The sequence below is a fragment of the Danio rerio genome, chromosome 11 (assembly GCF_052040795.2).
Source record: "Danio rerio strain M-AB ecotype USA chromosome 11, GRCz13ab, whole genome shotgun sequence".
NCBI classification, from domain to species: domain Eukaryota; kingdom Metazoa; phylum Chordata; class Actinopteri; order Cypriniformes; family Danionidae; genus Danio; species Danio rerio.
In genome coordinates this window covers 22,370,001-22,387,677 of record NC_141031.1, presented here as the reverse complement: position 1 = coordinate 22,387,677, position 17,677 = coordinate 22,370,001, and the positions used below count along the sequence as shown (strand labels likewise).

Below are 17,677 nucleotides of genomic sequence, written 5' to 3'. Positions count from 1 at the left end.
TAGTTCTTCTGGGACTGAGGCAACTCAGTGGAGCGCTGATTAGCGTGGGTGTAACGGTGGTTAGCATCCAAATCCGCATGATGGAGGCGTACAAAACTAGCAGGGGGTGAACTTTAATGCTAGACATCTGATTTCATTTTTTTTTTTTTTCAAGACACACAGTTACACCCACAATAGATCTTTAAAATAAAAGCTAAGTCAGAATTTTATTGTAAACATCTCTCTTCCTATCATTAGGTTTTATTATAGTAAAAATGTAGAGGCCACGCTTATTAGAGGGGTTGTTTATCATTTGTAAAACAGCAGTTGTATAACAAACACCAAGGTTAAACTATGATTTAACTGTTAAACTACAAACTAAAGATATTTTCAAGATGGGTGGTGACCATGGTGGCCATTTTGAAGTCGGCCATCTTGGATTCAACTTTTGTTTTTTCAGTAAGAAGAGGGTCATTTGACACATCAAACTTATTGGGAATTTCACAAGAAAACAATGGTGTATGGTTTTAACATAACTTTATTCCTTCATGAGTTATTTACAAGTTTCTGACCACTTATAAAATGTGTTCAATTGAGTTGGATTGTCAATGAAACCCTCTTCTCCCACTTCTCACACACTGATAGCAACACCGCAGGGGAAATGCCAGCAAAGGCTTTCAGTATCCGTAGTTTCAGGTGCTGCGCATCTTGTATTTTTGTATCTACACATTTTTAATGTTGTTGTGGGACAACATTAGCTTTACTACTTTACTACTTATAGCGATGCTACTGCCAAACACAGCTTGTGTGTTCACACCTGCACTACTCTGCCTCTGATTTGCAAATGATGCATATGTACTCTATCTAAACCAATCATCATGTTCTCAGTTGCACCTCATTCACAGACACACCAATCATCATCACTGGATGGTTACTGTATGTGTCCCGCCCCAACCCCAAACACACACACACACAAACATACACACACACACACACCAGAAAGAGAGGTCCTATAGCTGTCTTAGAGAGAGACGCTGCTTGCATAATACCTGCTTCATTGTTCTAGTGACATGTATTTAATTGTCAGTAACTGGTGAAAGAGTAATTCAATTGATTACTCGTTACTGAAAAAAGTATCACCGTTAGTAACAACGTTTATTTATAGCTCAGTTATTCCCATCACTGGTTATCATGGTTTCCCTACAGCTGGATAGTTGTAGTAAAACCGTGGTCAGCTTTCATAAAGGTGAAGTAAAGCTTTCTGCTTTTCCAACCATCAGGCACCCAATATTTAACTTTTTCTTTTTTCACATAATAAAAATGGACAGAAATCAATGGAAATTTTCATTGAATCAATATTCCAATTTTAGCCTGTTTTTAAAGGAAGGAAGATTGCCTAAGACAGGGTCATGGGTTTAATCGCCATTACTGACTGAGATAAACCACCGGAGGAAGAAAAGCAGAGAACAGAACACTATCAAGATCACTAAATGATTCTAGCTGTAAGAAAAAACCCAGTCTGATTGCCCAGGGCGCTGCTCCTGATCAATAGTGAGGAGATGGGTAATAAGAAGTGATCTGTGCTACTACTGAGCTCAAGCGAGGGGAAAGCGGATCTCAGTGAGCCTTGTTGTAGTCTGATGAAATAGAGGAAAATGGCTGACATCCTCATATCAAAAATGCATGTGATGAATCCGTGCATGAAGACAATTATAGAAGCATGGGTTACTGCAAGAGGAACAAGGCTATGAGCAAGAAACACATCATACACACAGGTGCACACAGTCTCTTGTAATACAGCAATGTCTAATTGATTTTTAGAAGCCGTCTGCTGTTCGCTACATCTGAGCTTCTTTAATTAATGATGTGTTTCTGTTTTGCATTTTTGGTTTTCTTATTGTATATATGGATGAACATTTTCAGCAATCATTGGGGTTATTATATGTTAACTAGGGCTGTACAATATATGAGCATTGTTAATCGTAATGTGAATCGTGATTAGAGTTTACCAGCAGCCACAGTTGAAAACATACATGATTTGTGGAGTCATTGCAAAGTAAAACTATACATTTACCAATTAGTTTATTATTTGCATTGCTTTTATGACCTGTTATAAGTTTAAAGCATTCAGGCACAACAAACTAAAAAGCTACAAACATTATAATTATACATAAATACAAAGACAATATTGATTAATTTAATTATTCAATTAGTATCACTTTATTTTGATGGTCCGTTTATTGAATTTAAGTTACATTGCATCTACATGCCAACTAATTCTTGTTAGAATATAAGTAGACTGTTAGGTTGGGGTAAGAGTTAAGGTGTGTAAGTTGACATACTTGCTAAGTTTCCTATAGTCAGTTAAATGTCTGTTGTAGAAGCAGTATCAACAGATATTAAGCAGACAGTCTACTAATGCTCAAATGGACTATCAAAGTAAACTGTTACCATTCAATTTGGACCTGAATCCAGCTAGACTTCCTGCAAACCATAAAATACTGTTTATTTAATTTGCATCTTTGCTCTGTATTTATCAATGCTTTTTATTGGTTTATTATATTCTACGTCAAAGACGCCAGAGACGCCTGAACTAGGGCCCGTGGACCAAAGTTTTCCCATGGTAACCTTTGAATGGTTTAGATGGATGGTTTAGAGCACAGGTCTCAAGCTTTTTCTTACGACACGCCAAAGACCTGATTGAGACTTGAAGACTTGAAGACTTGACTTAGGGCTGTGGGCTGAAAGAAAACATACCTAACTGTATTATATAAAGATTTTTATAAGTAATTTACCTAAGTAATTCCTAATATTTATAAATAACTACAAAACATTGTTTTAAAATATATTAACTAATACAGAATAAAAAAAAATATGTATATATATATATATATATATATATATATATATATATATATATATATATATATATATATATAATGAACTTATTACAGTAAAAACAAAAACAATATTAATGACACAATGGAGTTTAAATGCTGAATACACTAAGCTAAACCTGCTCGCCGATGTCTTGTGCATTGTCCTCTGTCGAGTGACAGTATTTACATTTTAAACAATCAGATTAATTTAAAAAACAAGACAAATTTGTCAAAGATAATCATTCATTCTTTCTCTGTTCTCAAATGGGATGGTTCGTCAATTTAAACGTTAGCATGGGCCAACTTTAACCCGAGGGCACAAGTTTGGCCATCTCTGGTTTAGAGACATTTCAAAATGAATGCAACCTTTTGTTTGTTTGTTTGTTTGTTTGTTTCATTGTTAGAAACTAAGTGAAATTAAATGTTTAACTTAAATGTTGTAAATTAATCAGATTTAGCTTAAATGTACATTCAGTCACCTTATAATGAGAGGGTAATGTCAATCAAGTCAAATCAACGCAAAGGCAGACTCTGCTTGACTAGTTAAATTCCACTGTTCTTTATTTTGATGTATACTGTATATATACTAGTTTGGTATAAATATTTACCTTTGGCCCACGGCTCATAGTGATATTTGGTTTTTGGCCCTTCATACGGAAAAGTTTGGGCAACCCTGTTCTACGCACTCTCTTACAAAATCATCCCAATCAATCTAGAATTATGAATTCTCTCCAAATTGAGCCATTCATTTTATCTGGTCAAAGTATACTCAACATCGCAATATGTATTGAGTTTTTTCCAATATCATGCAGCTCTACCATGAACCCATATGAATTATGAGCACATTTCAAAAATATGAGATAGTAATATCTTTTATTGGCTGTAGTATTAAGGCCAAAGCCCAGAAGAATTACGTTTTAAAAGTAATTGTTTCTGTGATGGCAAAGCTGATTTTTCAACAGCCAACTCTCCGCTAACAGATATCTTTGAATTATGTTGATTAAATCAGTGATAAAAAAAAACATTTTGATCAAATTATTTAAACTATATTTGATAAATAAAGTATTATTTCTCTAAATAAATCATTAAGGACTCTTTGAAAGCATTAGGGCTCTTTAAACATTTTTTTAATGTATAATTCTATAGAAATAGCCTAATCTAGAAATCTAGAATTTCATGTCAACTGTTGTTGTGTAAAACCATACACAACACACACAGACACATGCACATGCATGCAGACACATGCACACACACGCACGCACACACACGCACACACACGCACACACACACAAAACATCAGCACTTGTCAATCCTGGCACAAACCCTGATGAGGGCTTTGGCACTACAAATCCGCATGTAATCCCAGTCGGCTACACAGCTTACCTGCCACTTTTTAATATAGTAAGTATTTACTGTAGTTCTGCCATGGTGACCGGCCAATTCAATCCCATTACTCTGTGCACAGATTTGAGCTGGCGAGCGCAGATAAAACTCTATCTCCTCAGTTAATTACTCTTTACCACTGCAATCAGTGCAGGAGTGGCAGCTTGTTAAGATACAGAAAGAGAGACAGAGAGCAGACAGACCCGTCTTTATGCAGATGAGCAAATGTACAGATGTGTGGAACAAACACAGAAACACACACACTATGGCAAGCAGTTTTAACATTTAATCTATATAAAATACTGCTTTCTGTTTTCATGCAGCTACAACTCTTTTATGTACACAGTAACTTTTCCATTGATTAATTATTCTTTAGCTGCTAGAACTTAATCTGTAAGTACTAATACTGGAATACTAGTACTTTGTTCATTCACATATTCATTTCTATAAAATAATATAGATCTTAAAATCTTAAAATATTATTAGATCTTATTAATTGCACACCACTATTATACTAGCAGTTTTTCATAAAATAGTTACGATTTTTGATTGTAACTGGTAACTCAGTGCTTCCAACACAGATTTTTTCTTGGGCGGGCTGCCCAGGTATATTAATGGCTGCCCTATTTTTAATACATTATTTAGAAGTAAATGAATTAGTAAAAAAAATATATATATATTTTTTTACTATCATTAACATCCTTTCACATCCGCAATCCATTACATAATGGAAAATCTTCTCCCGTTTACCAGTTTCATTCTTTCAACAATTATGCAGACAGTTTCACCTGCTCTTCAGACCCACAAAGATGTACATTGTTGGGACTTAAAAAAATTGTCTGGCTCGGGTTTCTAAATGTCCTAAAATGTCCGAAATGTAACTTTTGCTTTCATTTTTTAAAGCTTGTATGTGTTTTTGCATTACTCTTTTATTAAAGAATACTTTCTGCCTGGTTTCACAGCTGACAGCGCATGCTCAGCCACGATACCAAGAGAAAAAGTAAATAATAGATTCATTAATCTAAACAACTTAATAATCTTCACTATATATACTCGGAGAGGATGAAATGACATCTAAACTGGCTGGAAAATATATGTACACCATTATTATTTAATCAATGCATTTGTCTTATTTTAACAAATCTACTTGTTTAATGTTCTAATTCTAAAATTTAGAAATATTTTCTGTTTTTATTAACTTTTCTGCCATTTATTTCTCATTTGCTGGTTATTTGCTCTGTTTATAGCTAATACAACCTGTATAAAATGTTCATAGTACATCCATCTGTAAATATTGCCATAGATATTTTATAACTGCACTTTATAACTTATGCCTGTATCCTGCACTTGCTGCTACTACAGTACTGGTTAGACCTAAACTGCATTTCGTTGCCTTGTACTTGTACATGTGTAATGACAATAATGTTGAATCTAACCTAAATTTAATTTTATTAATTTGATGATGGCTATATATTACAAAGGCTATTTTATATACAAATCTAAAGTGCTTTGGCATTCAAGTTTGCTTTGAACTTGAAAGAGAGAACAAGGCAGGTTTTACCTATCCATGGGTGCACATGGCTCCTGAGTAGCATAAAAGTATTTCTTTTTTATTTCAGTCTTTTTAACATTTTTTTTTTACTTTAACCCATTAAACGTTATAATAAATACAATTATTATTAAAAATGAAATAGTTCTGTTTGATGAATATAGCTAACTATTTATGTGATTTAGGTAAATTGTGCATTTCAATACGGCCACCACTGCAAGTATATTTCAAACCTGTGGGAAGCTCTTTGTATATGTAACTATATGTCAAAATAAACAGCAACTGTTAAATTTCTCATTGACTTTTATGGCTTTTATTATCTGTTAATGACATATAAACTAGCCCAGAATATACAGTAGGTACGGAAATTATTCACACCCTAAAACACAAGTACAGGGATATCCTGCACAAAAACTTTCTGCACAGTGCTCAGGACCTCAGACTGGGCTAAAGGTTTACCTTAAACAAAACAATGACCCTAAGCACTCAGCTAAAATAACGAAGGAGTGGCTTCACAACAACTTGCCCTGACTTAAACCCATGTTTGTCAGGAGAAACCTAAAAATGGCTGTCCACCAATGTTTACCATCCAACCCGACAGAACTGGAGAGGATCTGCATGTGATATTTGAGTTTTTCTTTTTTAAATAAATCTGAAAAATGTCATAAATTCTCTGTTTTTCTGTCAACATGGGGTGCTGTGTATATATGAATAAGGAAAAAAATGAACCTAAATGATTTTAGATAATGGTTACAATATAAAAAAAGAGTGGAAATTTTAAGGGGGTCTGAATATTTTGCGTACCCACTGTATGTCTAGTATTTATATGTGTATACACAAGAGGTTATTAGTGGTTAATGGATTAAATAACAGTATCTAAATATGTCCAAGTACCCTGTAAAAAATACTACGTTTGACAGAATAGATGTTAAAATTGCTTTCACACACATATACTTTATTATATATATTAGATATATTAGATCTGTAAATATTTTCTCTTTATGAGCTATGGGACCCACAAGGATTTACAGTTCAATTAATAACATCATTATAGTCTCACATGATCCCATAATCCCGCATGGAGCCAATAAATACTCTGAGGTCGTGATACAGATGACTGAATGTGTCCGAGTGCAAGAAATTTAAGGCTGCGCTGTTTTTATGTCAGCTCTATTATGTCATTACTGTACATTGCTGCTGTTTTTGTCTGGTAGCTACAGTAAATGACTGCTGTGGTCAATGGGGCTGTTTTTTAAATGGGTCTCCAACCATAATGGCTACACTCAGCTTCGGTCCAAGTTTCTGAAGGGGGAGTAAAACCCTGGGTGGCCATTGAAGGTTCAATAATTCAAATGTCCAAAGTTATGGGTGTATACTGCATGTATGGCATGGTTAGTGCAAATTAACGTGTCTGTCGATATTTTTCTAAAAAAAAATAAAAGAAAAAAAAATAAAAGAACATGCCACTGTTTTGAAAAGCCTGTAAAACGCGGCCCGGTGTTAAAATCAGCAAACCTGAAGCAGTTTTACAGCCATAAACCATATTTCACAACTAATAAGAATCCAGAACTCCACAACACTGTTCTGTGCTGGTACTGTAAGAAAGAAAGTAAATGAATAAATAGATCCAAAAGGAGATCATTGTGTAATAGTCTAAATAGTCTAATATCATAGTTAGTTCCTCATGTTACATGCCAAATACATGTTTATTTATCTCAGAGACAATCAAAGAATGCATGTATTCTGATTACATAAATTTGCAGCAACTGTAATTGTAATAGAAAATACAAGATTATAAATGCATTATATTTGATTAAATATTAAGAAAGAAAGAAAGAAAGAAAGAAAGAAAGAAAGAAAGAAAGAAAGAAAGAAAGAATGAAAGAAAGATCAGTTTAGTTCACAGAGAAACATTCATTTGAAATGACAAACTAAATAAAATCGAATTCATTAAGGAAAAAATGTATACAGGTATGTGCACTATGGAATTAAATCAATGCCAAAAGTATTGACTTAAAAAGCTGGTTGAATAGCACAAATTGAAAAAAGTAATACAGTGAATTAACACTAACATTGCTGTCACTCTGAAACAAGTTTTATTAATAGAGAAACTTACAAAGCACTGCATAGTTTGAGTTAGAGGTCTGCATTCCCGCGGCTGTCCCGCGGGCGCCGCAGGACCCAACCAGATTCTGCGGCGCAGGAATAAATTTCCGAATAAATCGCGGGAGCAGTCGGTAACGGGTTTAATTTGGGACGGGGGCGGGCTATCTAGCAATATCGCGGATATTGCTATGAGAATGAGAGAGAGAGAGAGAGAGAGAGAGAAAGAGAGAGAGCAAGCTTTGCCTGTGTATGTACTTGGGACTTGTGTGCGTGTATGTTAGTGTGCGCGCGCGCGCAAATGAGAGAGAGAGAGAGCTTTCCCAGATAGCAAAATACACTCGGGCAGTTCCAGCTAGATTCTCGCCTACCGGAGACTCACCACTCAGCCCGGCTCCGGCTGCCGAACTCCGGATGCTTGTGGACTCACTGCCCGATTTCGGCCCGAATCAATATTCAACTCAGTATTTATATACCTTTATATAAACCCTTTTGGTATTACATTGGTACTTGATACATGGTATTACAAGCCTTTGAGTTGATATAACAGCAAACGCCTGTGTGTCTGCTTGGTGCTTGTGTGCGCGTATGAAAGAGAGAGAGATTTGTCTGTGTGTGTGTGCTTGGTGCTGTGTGTGTGTATGTTTATACACACAGCTTGGCTGTCTAGGCTGTATAGCTGGGGTATTTTCGGTTTTGTTCTCCCCGCTCTTTAGCGGGATCGGGCGCCGGCGGGCAGAAAAAGGGGCGGGTCGGGCAGCGGGACGATAAATTCTTAATATAAGCGGGAGCGGTCGGGTTCGGGCTAAAACCTGGCGGGTGCGGGCGGGAGCGGGATTCAAAATTTAGTCCCGCGCAGATCTCTAGTTTGAGTGTTCTGTGAAAATCCATACCTTGGCAGTTTGCCGGTCCTTCACTGAGCCTTTCCCCTTAGCAAAGAAACTTTTCAAAGATGTCTGTTTCTTACTCATTTTGCTGCTTGTGGGTTAAATTTTGGGCGCTCAGGTGACCGAGATGTACCATTAACGGTGAGAATACGGTCATTTTTCAAAATACGACTTTTCTAATAAAAGATCGTTCAGCCTCAGATAATAAATAAAACGGAAATAACTAATTATTTCTTGTGCGGTCTGGTACCAATTGATCCACGGACCGGTGGTTGAGGACCACTGAGCTAGGGGATAAAATGAACTAAAGCAACATGATCCACTGCTAAGACATTTTTCAAATATGACGTGACCACCCACAAAGCTTGCTGAGGCCCTCTTGTGGGCTGGCACCCCCTGCTGGGAACCGCTGCTTTACAGTAAGTCTAACTGAACCTGTTTTTTTATTATTATTAATCTTTACTTTGCCCCTTTTTATGAAAATCTACAGAAATAATATAGAGCAATAAAATATTAGTGCTGGCTTTCATCAGACAATTTATCTGATGCAAAACTAATAAAATAAAGGATGCTGCCTTCTGTAACGCAGAACACCAGAATCTTTTGAACATTAGAAGCATGAATTTTAAAGATATTATATCATTAGGGATTTAAGGTCAGGTAAAGTTCTAAAGAAACGTTTTAAAGGTAAACCCCTATTTAAAGTATTTATTATAAAGCACTAATTTAGGAAGTATTGCAAATGTTCTTTGTTATGCTGTTTTTTTCAGCCTGTTTGAACTTTAAAGTTCATATTATGTCATAACTTAATTTTGTATAGCCGACTTGCATATTAATTAGTAAGCTGTTAATAATAATAACTAGGGTGTCACGATCCTCCAAATCCTCGATACGATTACATTTTCGATTCTAAAGGCACGATTCGATTCGATTTTCGATTATGAATAATTAATTAATTAATGACCAATTAATTATTTGTAGCCTATCGTTTAAACTACCTGACCTGCATGGTCTTTGTTTTACCCATAAACAAATCATACAGTAAATGAATAAAGGCAAGTTACACATAATTAGCACCTGTCAATCACTTTTTTCTGCGGGACTCGTGAATAGGCAGTGATCTGTGTCGTTATAATGACGTTGGTAAAAAAGACGCACAACCAACAGAAACCAGCCAACAGTATCTGAGGTGTGCGGTAAAATGACTAAGTACAAGTGAGTGAAAGATTGAAGCAGTCTACTGACTGCCTGGACCTGCTGTCTCGAGCGCATGGCTGTGTGTGTGTCTGTGTCTGTGTGGTCATGTGATGTTCATTTTCTGAGGTAGAGAGGAAGGAGGGCTGCACAGAAATGCTACACGCCACTGTGGATGTCAAATCGTTGTCGTTCTAAAATGCCATTTAAAAACAAAGACAGTGTAAACAGGGCCTGAGTGTGTACTTTTCGCGAGCGGATTTGCAACGGGGCCGGGCGGAGGATGGCGATGCCGGTGTTGTCTATCGGACGAACCTTACGTAATACCTACATAGCAGAGCTTGCAAAACTGTGTTTTTTTTGTCGACAACACGAACGTTGTCAACATAACTCACTGGAAATCCAAAATGCTTACACACCGGCGACTTCATTGAAAGAGGAGAGGGTTTAAGTTCTGTCGACGGGTCTCCTGCTTCAGCAGTTTAATAAGCACTTCAACAAGCCTGTTTTTTTCCTGCTTGGCAAGCCAAGCTGACGTGACATGGGGGCGTGGCAGCATCGACGCTTCTATTCTTTGATTCGATAATCGAAATTGGGCATAAATTTCGACCGATTTCGATTAAAAATCTAAATCGTGACACCCCTAATAATAACAACAACAATTTTACATATATATAGTATATAAACTATCCTAAAAATTTGGCTTAACCCGTTAGAATGGGTTATAAATTCAGTATACAGTTTATTGCTTACAGATTAAGCACATATAGAAGAAACATCTATATTCTACATGCAGTCAAGAACCCAGAATATGAACACAACATATTTGTTATTTGTTATTCTCCCATAGTCAACTATTACAAAGAAAATGCTTAATGAATTTGGGGGGTGATGAATGTGACCCTGAACAACAAAACAGATTTTTCATCAACTGGTGAAATAAACTTACAACTAGTGTATATTTTGTTAGGATAGGATAATATTTGGCTAGGGTTCAAAAATACTTAGATGTTGATTTTGATATAATGCATTATTGTTAAGCCTGTGCATTATTGCTGTTTATCTGTCTCTGCACATACTAAAATTGCAGATGCTGCTTCACATAATGTGCTTTATAACCATCTTTGTTTCTGTAATCTCTTTCAGGAGAATCTCTCTTAAAGAAAAATTAGAAGGCGAACCAAAGGCCCAGAAAGAGGAAAACAAGAGAAAAGCCGAGAAAATAATTGAGGACATCAAAGAAGAAAAGGAAAAGGCCAACGTGGATAAAGAAATGAAATGGAGGTCAATGATGAAGGAACATATTGAACAATATGACATCCTCGCAAACTACTTGGCCCAAGATGGAAATTTGTGAGTTTCTTGTCTGAATTCTCCTCCGTCTTTGGGAACAGAAGACACAGTAACAGTGTTTGACCCTCTGTGTTTTGACGTGTGTTTTTGTATAGTGATAAGAAGCTAGACCTCTTGCAGAAGATCGTGGACACCAGTTATATCTGCCTCAAAGATGCCAAGAAGAAGAATAAAGAGCTGCTGGAATTAAAACATGGCACTCTCTTAAAAATCTTAGTAAGTGAAGAATGTATCTTAAGTAAAGCTGTTAAACTCTTACACTCATCCAAATATAATACCACACTGTACAACTGAGCTCAAACACAACTTCTTTTCTCTCCAGAATGAAAGTATGACAGAGATGATCTCCGAGATCAGCAGAAGCAGGGAGAGTGCTGAAGGGATCATCTACCATCCAGCTCTTCATTTAAAGGAGGAAGCAGTGGTGGACTCCAGTTTGGAAGCTGGCAAGTTTATTAAAAGCCACAACCTCCAAACAACAATGAATCAGCGCTTGCTAGATCTACCGTTCCCGTAAGATATATAAATGCTTTTCTTTATGACCCTAATTATGATCAGAAGTGGTTATAATTCTATTCAAATGTGGCCAACTGGAGGATTGAGTGGTCCTTTGAAACCTCTTGGTAATCTTACTATTGCTTTCTATTTTTCATAGACAAAGACAACAGGAGATAACCATGAAGGAATGTAAGATTGATGAATGGAGAAAACATCAAGGACAAACTGGCAAATGTCTGCAAATGGCACTCGTGCCTTCTGTGATTATAGTAAGTGTCTTAATCATCAAATACCAGATCATTGATCAAAATTATGCGACTTAGTTTTATCATATCTTTATTGCAGACTGGAAGAAAGCTGAAGCCACTCAGCACACCTCCAAGAGCTGTACAGAAAGCGGAACTGGTTAAACTGCCTTGTCAAGACCTCAAGAAAAATATCTACAAAAAAAATAAAATATGAATGAATATTAGTTTTTGCATTCTTTTGTGCAAGTATATTTTTAACTGAATGTCAGACATGTTGTCTCCTATGTTGTGTTGGAAATCAATACATCCAAATTGGAAACATTTTGCAAGATGTCAGAACTATAGAAAGAGAACAAGCAGAAGATCTGTGATCGGGTATAAATTCAACAGTTGACATCTGATAGACTTTGATGTGCTTTTAATGTGTTATTTGATTTTTATGTATACAATATACTTTATTGATGTAAAGATACTGAAAAATTAATACACAAAATCATTTAGAAACCTATAACTGTCATATATATTTATAGTGTGTTGTCCATATTTAACTTACACACACACACACATTTTGCACAAGTAGCAGTGCTATATGGCTGTACATCGGGACTGGTGGGAGGCATGCCTTGCCTTAGTGTCCCACCAGTGATATATATATATATATATATATATATATATATATATATATATATATATATATATATATATATATATATATATATATATATATATATATATGATATACAGCCATATCGCACTGCCATAAGTGTGATATTGCGTTTATACAACAGTTTGATGGCATAATCCTGTATATAAAAGAGAAAATGTAACACGGAGAGTATGAAAATTGTTTTGAATGAGGAACTACCTTTTATTAACTATTTACTACTACATTCCAAAGTTAACGGTGATTAAACATTGATTCACAAACTATGTGTGATCTCTTTGTGTGAACTTCTTAGAATTTTAGCATAGTTTTTTAAAATTAGTTTTATAACGGACGCACACCCATACAGTACATGAGGATCTAGCAAGACTTGGTGGTCAGATCGATGTTTCACCAGTGTTTTTTCTGTATTTTATTTTTATTTATTTATTTATTTTTTGTTTATTTTATTAAATACGATCAATAGATGAATAGTGGTCAGTCCAATTCAAAGCAGCAGCCTTTTTTCTCGTATTTGTCCTGTACAGGTTCATTTATCAAAGAAAAGGCCCTGGAAAATGCTGTAGAAAAATAAGATAATAATAGTGTAAGCAAAAGAAATGTTTTGCTAATAAATAAAGGTTTAAAATAATCATTTTCTTTAGACAGTTGAAAAAAAAGTTAGACGTGGGCCTTCAAAAATTGGGTGGTGGGCCCCGAAGTGAAAAAGGTTGAGAACCCCTGCATTAAAACATATATAATAATTAAAAAATATATAATATCAAATCTTTAATAATTTGTGTTTGTTATAGTGGCAGCTCAGTTGACTGACACAAGGAACAGAAGAAGTGTGGTGGAGACATGGAGGTAGAGGTAATTATAAATATACAGACTGTAATGTATTCATAAGTGGAGCAGCTGATGGGCAAGAGTGTGTTTAAAAGCCCCGTGTGTTTACAGTCTCCATGAAAACTGCCTCGGGCCCCTCAAACAGACAAACACAGACCCTCACGACGCACATCAAACACATCATCACATCATCACAAGCGCAGTCCAATCGGCAAAGCACAAACGAATGCATGTTTTTTTTTTCCCAGCTTTCAAAGCTCATTGTGTTATATCTGCATTTCAGAGAATGAGGTTTGATGAGAGTAAATGAGTAGCAACAGCTGTCCTTGCAGCACCAGCAGCTCATTTAGACAAACGCCTTTGTAGTTCTTCAGGCATTTCGGTGTTGACTTTTGTTTATGTGGTGAGCAGCGCTGGTACATATGTGTTCATTTGTAAAAATATAGTTGTTAGAAGTTCAGTAAAAGTTCAAATGTCCTGTTAATTTACTCACCCTCAGGTCACTAAAGATGTGGGAGACTTGTTTCTTCAGTAGAACAGATAAAGGCTGTGTTTAATGAAAACATACAATGTTTATTTTGCTAACCCACAATTTTATTCTTTAGGTGAGCGATTAATCTGTGCTTGAGTTAATCCACTAACATACATGTTTGTTTTGGTAACCTTCAATTAAAGTCTGACCATTTGCTTCTGCTTTTGGAATGGCAGCCCTTCTTTGTTGATGTCAGTTCAGACGTTAATCTTAACCACCCTCCTCAAACTATTCACTTGCTATAAGGCAAAGATGGGTAAAAAGAAAGCCCCGCCCTACCCAATATTCTATTTCAGGTGGAAGTACAGCAACATACTGAAATAAGTCTCAGCAACTTCTGGTTCAAGCTAACTTTTTGTCTGGAGATATGGAGATAACAATGCTTCATTTCCATTCTATATTAATGTATACTTTACACAATCATTAGAGCATGACTGGTTGAAAAGTCAGCTCGCATAATTAATATGTGATTTTTTTATGTGAATATATATAAATAATTTGTGCACATGTATTTGGTTTTATGCGGGTAAATGTTTTTTCCTACATTATGCATGTGTTTATAGTGTGTTTTGTGTATACTATTATTGAGACTATCTCCATATTAATGTTCTACTGAAAAAAGAAGTCCCCTTACTCCCTATACTTCGGCTTGGAGCTTAATTAATCAGTGGTCACCACAGTGGAATAAACCAATAACTCAATTCATCAACAGTGCAAGAATTGGAGAAACCGGAAGATACAGTTAACACAGGGAGAACATGCAAACTTCCCCCAAAAATTCCACCTGAATGAATGAATGAATGAATGAATGGATGAATGAATGAATGAATGAATAACTAATCCAGGCAAGAAGAACAGCAAACAGCTAAACCATAATAGTTACTGTACAGGCATACTTCTCAAGTTGACAGATTCTATTTACAATTGCAAACAGTTTTGGTATTACAAATTTTACAAAAAGAAATGTTATGTTTATTTATGCAAATCAGGCTTTGTTTTATTTAAATATGTGCTAATTTGCATACGTTTTCTAGCACAAAAATCTTGGTCAGGTTAAAACATTTTTAGACATGAATACTAAATTTACGATTATATTGTAAGATGATTTTGGATATATCTTCTAAAAAATACAATCATAGTTGTTTTTAGAACAAAATGAAAATAACCAGGCAAATTATATAAGACCAAATTCCTCAATAAAAACCATCATAATATTGATTTGAATAAAACTACATGTCAGGCATGCTAAAGTACAGACCTATGGCTAGAGAATAGAAAAAAGGCCTTTAAAATATGTATTGTAATTGAAATCTACCAAACAAACTGTTAAAGTATGACAAACAATGTAGATGTTGGATGCTTTCTTTACATTCGACTAAGCCAAAAACCCCAAAAGCTCAAAACTGACAGGCACATAAAAATCAGTTTTTTTTTTTTTTTGCCTGCAGTGCCTGGCCTTAAAGTGCATGTGTGTAAAGCCATGGCTGATCTCTCTCTAGTTTATATTCACTAACAATAATCAAGCAGAGAGCACACAACCCGGTCAAGTCACCTTTCTGCTCCTCTTGTGTTTCCTATTCATGTCAATTATATCAGATTGGGCTTTCATTAGGCAAAGCCAAGGCCAGGAAGACGAATCTCATTGAACAGAATAATGTTTCCTACATGAGGACGCCCACACCAAAACACTGCCTATGCTGGCAAATGGCTCAAATCCAATTTGTTATAGTTGTAGTCATCAGCGCAGGGCAAAATGCATCTGTTAAAGGGACAGGCTGCCTAAAATTGAGAATTTGCGATTAATTTACTGACCCTGTGGTTGCGTAGTGTCCTGAATTGTTATTATGTTTTGTGCAGTATTTCATCTTTTTCACTACTGCTAATCACTGGTGGTCAATCATGTCAGATTGTTCTGAAGAATAAATTTACCATCCATATTAATATTTTGCTATTTTGAAAAAATACAGGAACAGGGAAAATAAACATAAACATTCATTGAATTTAAATAATACTAATAAATAATAACCAAAACAAAGACGTGAAAATGATTTCAGTACTGTTGCTATCTAAAACTAAATTAAAACATTTTGTGCTTAAATGTGCTTTATTAGTGTCACAATCACCAGCAATCCAGACTTGTAGATCGCTGGACATCATTTACTTTCACTCAGGACCACAAATCTATCACCATATGGATTACAAATACTGTTCTGCATAACACACTCACATCTGCTCTGATTTCCACTGATTGCTAACACACACACACAACTGAAGCTGTTTAGAACTGATAATTTGGACTTTAAAAGCAGCACAGACACACACAAACACGCACACACGAGTGTGTGTGTCTGTGCTGAAAATCTTGTTTAACTGTATTGTGAACAATACAACGCATTTTCTTTGCCTTGCCTTGCAGTGTTTGACCCTTGCTTTGTTTTATTTGTCTACGTTGCTTGCTGCCTGTACTGACTATTCTCCTGTTCTTTGATCATGACTTTGGATTTCTCTGCATGTACCTGTTTGACCCAGTTGACCATTGCCTACCTGACTTTTCTTGTAATAAACTGCATATGAATCCTCAACCTTTTTGTCAGCGTCCATCAAGACAATTAGCTTATTGAAATGCTATTTAAAAATTAAAACCATAATAATAATGACAAAAGCACAAAAATGATATAACAACTATATATATTGTAATATTATATAAATAATACAATTTTTATGTTTTACTAATATTATTATTATTGTTGGCATTATGGGTGACACGGTGGCTCAGTGGTTGGCAATGTTGCCTCACAGCAAGAAGGTCGCTGGTTCGAGTCTCGTCTGGACCAGTTGGTATTTCTGTGTAAAGTTTGCATGTTGTCCTTGTGTTGGTGTGGGTTTTCTTTGGGTGCTCGAGTTTCCCCCACAGTCCAAAGACATGCGCTATATGTAAATTGAATAAACGAAATTGGCCATGGTGTATGGGTATGTATGTATGGGTGTTGCCCAGTACTGGGTTGCAGATGGAAAGTTATCTGCTTTATAAAACATACGCTGGATAAGTTTGCGCTTTATTATGCTGTGGCGACCCCTGATGAATAAAGGGACTAAGCCGAAGGAAAATGAATATTATAGTTATTATTATTATTATTATTACAGGTGATTGCTGTTGGAAAAAGAGGGGGTGGTGGAGAGACAGATAAAGGGGTAAATTTAAGGCTACAGCAGTAATTTACTCATGATAAAATCCTTAATAAACATTAGAAACCATGTTGAAATGGTGACATGTTGTCATCTCATGTAAAATATAAACTACATCTAACACAGAGCATTGCATTTACCAGAGGTCAACCACATTCAATAACTAAAACACATTAGCTGACAAAAAAATATATTAATCTAGAGAACAGCATTTGGGTGTTATCCACACTACAGTATATTTACACATTCATTATATTTTTATTTCAGCTAAAAATCTGTTTTAATGTTTTGCTAAAGAACAAAGTCATCTATATCTTAGATGACCTGAAGGTGAGTAAATGAACAGCAGATGTTTATTTAGGGGTGAAATGAGCTTGAATCAGTATGTCCAGTT

The 17,677-nt window shown here is 35.6% G+C and overlaps 2 protein-coding genes across 20 annotated transcripts in view; one reads left to right on the top strand and one right to left on the bottom strand.

The window, feature by feature from the left end:
• The window catches only part of cadpsa (Ca2+-dependent activator protein for secretion a), a 246,296-nt gene that overhangs the window by 166,953 nt on the left and 61,666 nt on the right, over nucleotides 1–17,677 (bottom strand). The gene's annotated exons all lie outside the window — the stretch shown is intronic.
• LOC147841772 (uncharacterized) lies at nucleotides 1,700–12,538 on the top strand. The gene is made up of 6 exons (XM_087272930.1): nucleotides 1,700–1,770; nucleotides 11,121–11,327; nucleotides 11,423–11,543; nucleotides 11,650–11,840; nucleotides 11,983–12,059; nucleotides 12,171–12,538. Exons 1-6 carry the CDS (start codon nucleotides 1,700–1,702, stop codon nucleotides 12,233–12,235), a joined length of 732 nt encoding a protein of 243 aa, XP_087129056.1. The 3' UTR covers nucleotides 12,236–12,538.